General features: G+C 47.1%; 1 protein-coding gene across 2 annotated transcripts in view; it reads right to left on the bottom strand.

Annotated features, from left to right (window-relative positions):
- Positions 1 to 4,383: 4,383 nt before the first annotated feature.
- Dnajc16 (DnaJ heat shock protein family (Hsp40) member C16) overlaps positions 4,384 to 10,836 on the bottom strand; it is a 44,527-nt gene continuing 38,074 nt past the window's right edge. For both annotated transcript variants that reach the window (XM_045149726.1, XM_045149727.1), the window contains 4 exons: positions 10,223 to 10,303; positions 10,039 to 10,137; positions 8,231 to 8,401; positions 4,384 to 6,330 (listed from right to left, as the gene is read on the bottom strand). In XM_045149726.1, the coding sequence (XP_045005661.1) occupies positions 5,940 to 6,330; positions 8,231 to 8,401; positions 10,039 to 10,137; positions 10,223 to 10,303 (742 nt within the window). In that variant the 3' untranslated portion in view covers positions 4,384 to 5,939. The remainder of the gene's footprint in view (positions 6,331 to 8,230; positions 8,402 to 10,038; positions 10,138 to 10,222; positions 10,304 to 10,836) is intronic.

The raw sequence follows: 10,836 nt of genomic DNA, 5'->3' as shown, positions 1-10,836 counted from the left end.
ATCTTTCCAGCCCACAGCTAGCATATTTAAGGAGTCTGAATTGACTAAAAAGAATAAAAATTAAAAAGGCTGAAGAGGTGGCTCAGCAGTTAAAGGCTCTTGCTTGCGAATCCTGATGGCCCAGGTTCACCCCCCCCAGTACCCACATAAAAGCAGAGACACAAAGTGACACATGTGCCTGGAGTTAGCTTGAAGTGGCAGGAGGTCCTTGAGCACCCATGCTCGCTCACTCACTAGATACACACACTCACTCACGCTGCTTCTCTCTCAAACATTTTCCAAATGAGCATTGCTACAACTGGGGAGATGGCTTAGCAGTTAAAGGCACCTACCTGCAAAGCCTTCTGGCCCCAGTTTGATTCCCCAACACTGACATAAAGCCAGATGCACAAAACGGTGCTTGTGTGGAGTTTACAGTGGCAAAGGCCCTGGCACACCTATACGCTCCTTCTTTAGTAAGAAAGAATAAAATAGGGCTGGAGAGATGGCTCAGTGGTTGGGGCACTTGCCTACAAACCTTAATGACCCAAGTTCAATTGCCCAGCACTCACATAGAGCCAGATGCACAAGGTGGCACATGCATCTACAGTTCATGTGCAGCAGTTAGAAGTCTGGGCATGTCCATTCTTTCTGCTGGGCATGGTGGCACATACCATTAATTCCAGCACTATGAAAGCAGATGTAGAAGGATCTCTTGAGTTTGAGGCCATCTTGAGACCTACATAGTGAATTCCAGGTGAGCCTGGGCTAGAGGGAAACACTACCTCAATAAAAAAATAAAAATAAAAAGAAAGCCTTGCTGGTGTGGAGGAGCATACCTATACTCCTAGCACTCTGAAGGCTGAGGCATGATTCCACCAGTTTGGAGCCAACTAGAACTACACAATAAGACTGCAAGACTCTGCCTCATACTCTTCCCTATCCCTGCCAAAAAAAAAAAAAAAAAAAAAAAAAAGCACAGCACGGTTCGATTTTTTTTTCCCCCATGAGAGATGGTAGGACATGAAAGGATGGTAAGATAAGGAGGGGGGGAATGGAGAATCATTCAAGGGTCTCTAAAAATTGGAGGGATGTTAAAATCCTTATGAAACTAGGTGTGATGGCTGCCTTTAATCCAGCACTTGGGAGGCTGAGGTAGGACAAGGCCAGCCTGTGCTAAAGTGAGATCCTAAGCCCCTCCACCCCACAAAAGTCCTATGAAATCATAGTGTACCAATAGTCCGTATTTAAAATCTTACTTGTTTAGGTCTGCCTTTGAGCATCTTGGTTTCCTAAAACCACTCTGAGCATAATTAAGTATGAAAGAAAACAGCATCAGAAGCCAACAAAGAAACTTCCAGTTCAGAAGCCTGGGAGGAGCCAGGCATGGTGGCTTCCACCTGAAACCCCAGCACACAAGAGGCTGAGGGAGGAGGAATGCTCCAAGTTCAAGGCCAGTTCTGGGCTAGAGTAAGACCCCATCGAACCTTGGAGACACCCAAGGAGCCTTGGAGGGTACAGGTAGTCTATGTCAGACATCAACTGGGTCCTTAAGGAAGCTTCTAACTCGAGACTGCATGCTGCACTAAGTCTACACTTCAGACTGACACCCTTCATGAGAACAGCTCCCCAGATTTACCCACACGTGTTGAGCGACATCTAAGTTATTGTTTTTCAAGGTAGGGTCTTACTCAGGCCCATGCTGACCTGGAATTCACTCTGTAGTCTCAGGGAAGACCTCAAATTCAGCGATCCTCCTACCTCTGCCTTCCAAGTGCTGGGATTAAAGGTGTGCGCCACCATACCCTGCTGACATGTAAGATTTTTATTGGTGCATGTGTGAACGCATGTGTGTATGAGTGCACCAGGGTCTCTTGCTGCTGTAAACGAACACAGATGCTCGTGCTACTTTTTGCATCTGGCTTTTGTGGGTGGCTTGGAATTGAGCCAGGGTTGCAGGTTTTGTAAAGCAAGCTCCTATAACCACTGAGCCATCTCCCCAGGATAGTAAGTGCATTTTTGTTGATCATGTCTATGACTGCATCTTCTTGCAATCAATGCAAGAGCTACCCTGTAGCCATCACACATTAAAATAATTTATTTATTTCCAGTCTGTTATTCTTAAAACAAAATAACATCAGCTTCAGTGCCTGTTCACAATACAAAAAATAATAAATAAAATAAAAATAAGCCCAGAATAAAAACAAACAAAACTGAAAAAAAAATCCTAAAACATAAAAGACACAATTTGCCAAATAAGTTATTTGTTCCTAAGAGTATCAAAAGTGCAAAAATGTTCAGCTTCTTCTCAGATCTGTCCCCCAGGTGCAGCTAGTTTTCCTAACAAACTTAATAGACTCAGTGACTGTCAAGTGCATTGTTTTCCAGAGGCAACATCAGATATATGGACAGGAACTATCCGGGAAGACAGCGCACATTAGTTTTTTTGTGGTTCTGAGGATTGAGGAGCATGGGGCCTGATGTGTGCGAGGCAAGCAGTCTACCACTGAGGTACCCCAGCCCCGGCACAAGCTTCTAAGGAATTTTATTTTGAACTAATTTTCTCAATGCTGAGGATCAAACCCAGGGTCTCACACATGCTAGGCAAGCATTCTGCTGTATGTAATATTCCTAGTTTAGGACTCTACTTTGAAAATAAAAAGGTTGAGGGCTGGGGAGATGACTTAGTGGTTAAGGTGCTTGCCTATGAAGCCTAAGGACCCAGGTTTGATTCTCCAGTACCCATATAAGCCAGATGCACAAGGTGGCACATACATCTGGGTTCACTTACAATGGGTAGAGGCCCTGGCGTGCCCACTCTCTAATAAATAAATACTTAAAAAATAATTGAGTGCTTGCTTCCAATCCATAGTCCCAAACAATCAGAGCATAATCAGATCCATTTCTCCTCACACCAGGAAACAAGTGCTGATGGCAGCTGGAAACTGATTAGACTGCAATAAAAAGCTATGAGTAGCAAGGGGCTGTGAATGATAAGAAAACCCCTCTCTAAATCACAATCCAGCCTTTCTCCTGGGTAGTGGGAGATGTAGGGAGACAAGGGAATTTTCCAGAAGGCAAGGCAGTCATGTTTATTGAAATGTTGCTTAGTGGGGGACTGTCCCCTCCAGGTCAAACTGCCCAGTAACTGAGCAATAGCAAAAATATGTCTGATGGCTAGGCTGAAACTCAGTTGGTAGAGTACTTGCCTAACATGTCTGCAATTCCAGCACATAAGAGGTGGAGGCAGGAGGATCAGAAGCTCAAGGTCATCCTTAGCTACATAGTGAGCTCAAAGCCAGCCTGGGATAATTTTAATTAAAATGGGCATGTATTCTACAAAGACTTGACTCGTGTCAGTTTGTCCCATCTGCTGCACACTATGCTTCAGCTGCACAGGGCAGAAACACCCTCCTCTTCAATGGAAGAATCTAAGACATGGGTGTTAGAACCGCAATCAGGTCCCAAGTGATCATAACCACCAGAATGAGATATAGAGGCATTGGCTGAGCATGAAAACTGCTCATGTTTGACACAAATGTGCACAAATTCATAGAAACAATACCTGGAGGAAGGGCCTGCATCTGCCCAAGGTAAAGCTGTGGCCGACTCCTGCACTCCCAGTACTTGGGAGGCTGAGGCAGGAAGCTCTCGAGTTGGAAGCCAGCCTGGGCCACATAGACTGTCTTAGTATTCACAGGAAAGCAACCAAAGCTCCTCGCGTCTCCTGGTGGACATGCCTACCAGTCTCTAAACAGACCTGCGGGGTTTCTGCACTCAAGTACTTGCCAGGAGTGCTGCCAGTCCCCTCTCCGCTCTCCCCTGCTACTGCACTGGAAGGTGCTTTTCATGGCACCAATACAAATGTAAAAGAAACACATCTGGGAAGCTTTTGGTTTTTAGAAATTGAAAGTCAGGAATTTCATCTGGGCATGGTGGCTTACATCTAAAATCCTAGCACTCAGAAGGCCACGGCAAGAGGATCTCTGTGAGATTGAGGCCAGTCTGGGCTACTGAGGGAGTTCCTGGTCAGCCTTAGCTAGAGAGAGACCCTGCTGCAAAAACCAAACAAAACCAAACCCAATCAAAAGTCAGGAATTTCATTAGTACCAGAAATTAAAATAAAAAACTACCTCAAAAAATTATTCATAACCTGCTCATAATCACAGAGGAAACAATTTCTTTTTTCTTTGTGATGCTGGGGATGGAACCCAGGGCTGTGCACATGCTAAGCAAGGGTTTCACCACTGAGTGGCACCCCCACCTTTCAGAAGGTAATTCTGAGGACTGGAGTAGGAAGGAGCCAAATGAATGCTTTCACCATTTCTAAGCGGGCCAGAAAGGGTGCAGCAGCAGCAGCAGCAGTGAGGCAGCGTCTGTCTCTAGAGGATCATGTCAAGAATGAAGCCTGGCAGTGATTTCTTTATTTTTTAATAAAGCTATCGACTCTATGAAAACTACAGAGATTCCTGGGCTCAAATAACTTATCACTTACCACTGTAGCTCAAGGTTTAAGTTATTCAGGATCCAAGTTGCTTAGTTTAAAGCAATTATGATTAAGGAAACACTAACTTAGTGAATGTCCTGTCCCTGATTTTTGCCCTTCACTTTATAAAAGGGCACTTGCTCTGACAGTTGAACAGACCACGCTTAGAGGACATCCAAACTCCCCTGGTGGTCAGGCCCTAAAAGCAGAAGGTCAGCCCTCAACTGGGCTGGCATGATCCAGGCCAGAGCCTGGTGGTTTGGAGTGCAGCAAGCAGGAGCCGAGGGCGGGCCTGGCTCTCACCCAACACCGGGAAGCAGTGGGAAGAAAGAGTGAACCACTTAAGCCGAGATGCCGAGACGAAGGCTGGGGGAAAGTGAGCTGTCTGTAGGACTGCAGTCTGGAACAAGCCTCCGCTCACTGCCACAAGAGACGACTTGAGAGTGCTTTGGGGACAGCAAGGACCCAAATGCAACTGTCAGAGAAGTTAAGTTCCTTGATAAAGAGATGTGCCTGGCATCATTCCCGAGGGCCACTTTGGGAGTGAAGCAGCTGGCTCCTGGCAGGCAGGGGTCTGTCTTCAGTTAACATCTACTGGCTTTATAGCAGCTTTGCTACAATCAGAGAACAGGGCTACAAGTTATGGCTCCTAATATCCATTCCCTAAGACCGACAGAGGCAGAAAGGCATCGGCAAACAGGTCAATGGCTCAAAGTCACTACAGTGTTCCATGCCGGGCAGCTCCTCCCCGGCTATGAGGGACTCGTGTGTGTGGTGGTGGGGGACGAGAATAGGGGAGGCTCACAGGACTGCATCATTCCAGCTGCTACCCAGTTCTCCCTTCCCTTGGGAAGAAAAACAAATGAATATGCTGAATCCCCAGCTCATCCTTTCTCTTTCAAAACCATAGCTGGCCAACTTTTGTGGGAGATACCCCCAAAATATACTTCTTGTCACTTATTCCCAGAGCCACCATCAAGGGTCAGATTGCTTGGAGTCAGGTCAGGCCTCTTTGGAAGACACTAGCCCTAGAAGCTGCAGTGGCTTGTCCCGTGTGAGCATGCGCCTTGGCTGAAGCACAGCAGGGGCAGGGCAGGGGTGAGTGACCCACCTGGCACCACAAGCCCATGCGGTTTGGCTCAGGGTCAGGGCCTGGGTTTCTCCAACACAAGGGACAGGACAAGGGAGGGTGGTGTGGGCATGTGCCGGGAAGACAAGGGAGAAGGAAGAACAGTCTAAATAGTGCGGCCCTCAAAGGATGATGGAAAAACCAAAGATTTTCATCTAGGAAACTCAGTCTGTGTGTCTTGCTCCTAGAAGAGAACAGGACAAAGGAGAGAGAGGTCTTCTAGCCACTGCTCTAGAAGAGAAATCTAAAATCTATACTCTTCCCTCAAGATGGGTGGAGTCCTGAAAATCCCTGCTTGTGGGGGCATGTTAAAAATCTTAAGAGTCACATCTCTTTGGAATTGTCTCAGTCCAGCTCTGGCCAGGACGGGATGTAAAACCTCTGCAAAGATCCTTCCAACAGGCGCTCCATCCACAAGGACAGTTTGCTCAACTTGCCTTTGAGGGGCTTGGGTCCAAGGCCACAGGGAGACTTTCCCCGGGACTCGCCCAAGTGGAGAGAGGAGTCAAGGTCGCCCATGGCCTCCTCCTCCTCCACTATTTTTTGGGGCTTGAAGAGGCAGAAGTACTTCTTGTGGCCATTCAGGGCCAGGACATAACCCGTGTAGTCCCGTTCCATGAAATGTTTGTCATACTGATTTGGGATCGGGGCTGCGTCTTGTGCAAACTCCAGTAAGTACTCCAGCCACTCTCTGTGTTTGTCCAGGCTCAGGAAAGAAAAGTGGAGGCAGCTGCTCCTGCAAGAAGAAGGATGGTTCGGGTATTTCTGGAGCATTTAATTGTGGGGAAGTTAAATATTCCAGCTAAATTTGAAATGATAAAAGAGGTTTGTGTTGGTTAGGGCCTGAACAGTTACAAGGACGGATTTCAAGAGGGTTATAAAATAGGCACTTTAAAAGTTTACTTTGAGCCGGGTGTGGAGGTGCACACCTTTAATCCCAACACTTGGGAGGATCATGATGGGTTTGAGACCAACCTGATACTACACAGTGAATTCCAGGTCAACCTGGGCTAGAACAAGACCCTACCTTAAAAAATAAAACAAAAAACAACAACAACAAAAAAAAAAGGGAGGATTTCTTGGCAGCTGCTGGAGGGTCTCGGAGATAGCTGCCTCACCCTTCTCAGCCATGCCACCCTGTTGTGCCCAGGGACTGGCTTCTGGAAAGTCTCTGGGGCAGAGAGCAGGCAGTCTGTGGTGAGAGCTCAGGGAGTGACACTGTGAGCAAGAATTCATGCAAGGCAAGGGGGAGCTGGGCATGGTGGTTCACACCTGTAAGCCCACTACTCAGAAGGCAGAGGCAGGAGGATGGCTATGAGTGTGAGGCCATCCTGGCTGACATAGCAAGTACCAGACCAGCCAGGACTGGCATTTTCTATGTGCCCTATCTCAGGGAAAAGACAAAGAAAGGGTTGCAGAGACGGTTAAGGCACTTTCTTACAAATCCTAAGGACCCACGCTCGCTTCCTCAGCACCCATGTAAAGCCAGATGTGCTAGGTGGCTGGCGCATGTACCTGAGTTCGTTTGCAGTGTCTAGAGGTCCTAGTGTGCCCATTCTATCTTGTTCTTTCATTGGCTCTCTCAAATAAATAAAAATATTAAGTAAAAAAAAAAAAAAAAGAAAAAAGAAAAAGAAAGACAGACAGGATGAATCAAGGGAGGAGAAAAAAAGGTCCCAAGGGATGGCATGGTCTGGGCTGGAAGGACACAAGCACTGTCAAACTGCAAGGGCAGCGTCCTGCATCCCCAGAAAAAAGGATGAACTAGCCCTGTGCTTCTTATCCGAAGAGCAGGCCTGACCTTCTTCCTCCATGTCTAACTTTTAGAGGCAGTATCTCACTCTAGCCCAAGCTGATGTGGAACTTACTCTGTAGCCCACTCGTGGTGATCTGATCCTCCTGTCCCAGCCTCCTGAGTGCTGGGATTCAAAGCAGTAAGCTACCAAGCCCCACTTCTTTTTGGCAAGAGTATGTGTAGTGTGCCAAAGGTCAACACTCCACCTTCCTCAGTCACTCCACGTTACATTTTGAGATAAGGTCTCACTGAACCTGGAGCTCACTGACAGGACTAGAAGAGCTGCCCATCCAGCCCCAGGGATCCTCTGCCCTCTCTGCCTTCCCAATGCCAGGATGCCAAGTGTGCACCACCATGCCTGGCTTTTACATGGGTGATGGGGATTCAACTCAGGTCCTGTGCTTAACCCAGTAGGCACAGCAACTGAGCCATCCCCAGTCCCATTCTCCCTGCCTTTTTAGCTCCAGGCTAGCCTCCAACTCAAAGCAATCCTTTCTGAGCCTCCTAAGTGCTGGGATTAAAGGCAGGTGCCACCACCAGGACCACCATCTCTTTTTTATTTAAAGACTTAAAGAGACTTTATTATATTAAGGGAAAGAAGGCCAGTTGTGGTGGCACACGCCTTTAATCCCAGCACTTGGGAGGCAAGAGGTAGGAGGATCGCCATGAGTTCAAGTTCACCCTGAGACTATATAGTGAATTCCAAGTCAGCCTGGGCTACAGTGAGACCCTATCTCAAAAAAAAAAAAAAAAAAAAAAAGGAAAGAGAAAACAGTACAGAGCTCAGGCAGAGCCCTGTGTCCTTTGTGCACACACAAGCACAATGCAGACACCTGCTCACCCAGTGAACGTGTACACCTCCACAGCGAACTTTTGCAGCAGGCTGGTTTTGGTGGAGTTGGACAGGATGAGGACCACATTCATGTGGCCTGGCCTCAGGCGCACCAAGTTGCTGGTATATGTCACATCTGTGAGCTCAGTTACCTCCACAAAGCCTTTTTTTGGAACCTTGCTGTGGAGAAAAAGAGGAGGAGTTAATGTATTATCAGGATGGTTGTGGCTGGGCTCTGTAATTAAAGGAGCTTGTTTTCCAAGCCTGTGGCCTGGGATCAATTCCCACGCCACCCATGTAAGCCAGATGCACATGGTGGTGCATGCATCTAGAATGAATTTGTTTGCAGTGGCCAGAAGCCCTGGTGTGCCCATTTCTCTCTCTTTCTCCCTAAATAAATAAATAAAGTGAGCTAGGTGTGGTGACACATGCCTTTAATCCAAGCAATGGGGAGGCAGAGGTAGGAGGATCACTCTGAGTTTGAGGCCAGCCTGAGACTACATAGTGAATTCCAGATCAGCCTGTGCTAGATATACACTTAGAAAAAAAAACAAACAACCCAACAACAAAAAATGGTGTAAACACCTGGTGTTTGTTTGCAGTGGCAAAAGGACCCTGTGCACACACATATGAAAATAATTTATTTTTTGTTTTTTAGCTGGGTGTAGTGCGTGCCTTTAATCCGAGCACTCGGGAGGCAGAGGTAGGAGATTCGCCATGAGTTCGAGTGAATTTCAGGTCAGCCTGGACTAGAGCGAGACCCAACCTTGAAATCCCCCAAGGTAGGATCTCACTCTAGCCCAGGCTGACCTGGAATTCACTATGTAGTCTCAGAGTGGCCTTGAACTCAGTGATCCTCCTACCTTGTCCTCCTGAGTGCTAGGATTAAAGGTGTGTGTTGCCACGCCCAGTTTTTTTTTCCTTAGGAAACGAGTGCAGCAAAATGCTGTGTCCTGACCAAACTAGACATGCTATTTGACTCTGACTCAGACAAGGCAGCTGGACAGTGAGGCCCCACTCTGGCAGTGACATTTCTCTCAACAGCTTGAATGTCCTTTAACTGAGATGCTTGGGAACATAAGTATTTTGGATTTCCCCCCACATTTAGAATACTTATAAATATGTAATGAGGCGTCTCAGGGAGGGGTCCAAGTCCAAGCATGGTGTTTGTGTATGTTTCAAGTACATCCTGGCCTGAAGGTGACTTCATACACTATCTTCAGTGTACTTGCGCAGGGCAGTGACCCACCCTAAGTACCAAAGTGCAGGACTTTTCTTTATTTATTCATTCACACATGTTTGTGTGTTGGGACAGGGGGTGCACCTGGGTCTTCATCCTCTGCAAATGAACTCTAGACACATGCACTTTTTGCTTCTGGCTCTCCCTGGGTGTTGGGGAATTGAACTGGCCTAACAGGCTTTGCATGCAAATGCCTTTAACCACTGAGCCATCTCCCCAGCCCACATGCAGGACTTTTGATTAGTGGCATTATGCAGGCACTCAAAATGTTTTACAGTTTGAATTATTTTAGATTTTGGGCTAAAAGATAACTCAGTATTCAAACACCTGACCTAGGCTTGATCAGTGTAAAAAAAAAAACAACAACAAAAACAACAAAAAACCCCAACCAAAACCAAACAAACATATAAACCCTATAACCAGATTTTGGATTTCAAATTAAGGGTACTCTGTCTCCATCTCTCACATACACAGGCGAGGTGGAGTTCCTCTCTATGGTACCCATCCTGCACTGCTAATCAGGTTGGGGGCGGGGAGGCCTGGGGCTGAGGGCAGGAGTTTGGTGTGCTAGAGAAACCTGCTGTTTTCCTTGGGGAAGCTCGGCTCAGTCTTCCCAGGCTTCTCGGGAACTTCTTCTTTCTCTGGAGGGTGGGACTCTCGCTCATCATTTGAGTCACTAGAGGATGAAAACAGAAGTTTACAAGAACAGAGCAGAAACCACCATGGAAGGCTGGGTTCCCCCTGAGCAGCCTGGTGTTTACCTGAAAGCCTGGACAATGACAGTACCAAAGAGGATGAAGAGGGCCGAGAAGATGAGGGACAGCAGGGGCATCATCTCCCGCCTGAAAGCAAGCACACAGCGGTGTCACTCCACCAGCTCCTTGGGTTCCTTCTCTCCAGCGCAGAGAGGAAAAATCCCAAACCACGAGCCTTTCCCACCAGCAAATACACACACACAAGCGAGGTATATCTGGCCGGGGGTACGAGCTGTTTCCTTAGCGTCCTGACTCAGAGACCTTATTCTGTGTCCCAGTCTAACATGCTGTGCTTAATACATTCTGTGGAAAGAAACGACAGGAAGGATAATGAAGAACTGAAGTAAGCATGAAGAACTTTCTGGTGTTAAGGTATTGGTGACTACAGTTTGCAGAATGGTCTCAACTTTACTGATTATTTTATAATAATCCTGAATAATCCAGACCTTGCCCAGCAGGGTGGAGCAGAGAGGAAACACTGAGTTTTCTAGATTTTCTCTAGAACTCAGTATGGTGGTGCACATTTGCAGTCCAAGTACTCAGGAGGTAGAAGCAGGTGGACTGCCATGAGTTTGAAGCCAACCTGAGCTACAGAGTGAGTTCCAGGTCAGCGTGGGCTA

This window comes from Jaculus jaculus, chromosome 5 (assembly GCF_020740685.1).
Source record: "Jaculus jaculus isolate mJacJac1 chromosome 5, mJacJac1.mat.Y.cur, whole genome shotgun sequence".
Classification (NCBI taxonomy): domain Eukaryota; kingdom Metazoa; phylum Chordata; class Mammalia; order Rodentia; family Dipodidae; genus Jaculus; species Jaculus jaculus.
Note: the sequence above shows the minus strand (reverse complement) of the source record. Positions and strands in the feature narration are given on the sequence as shown.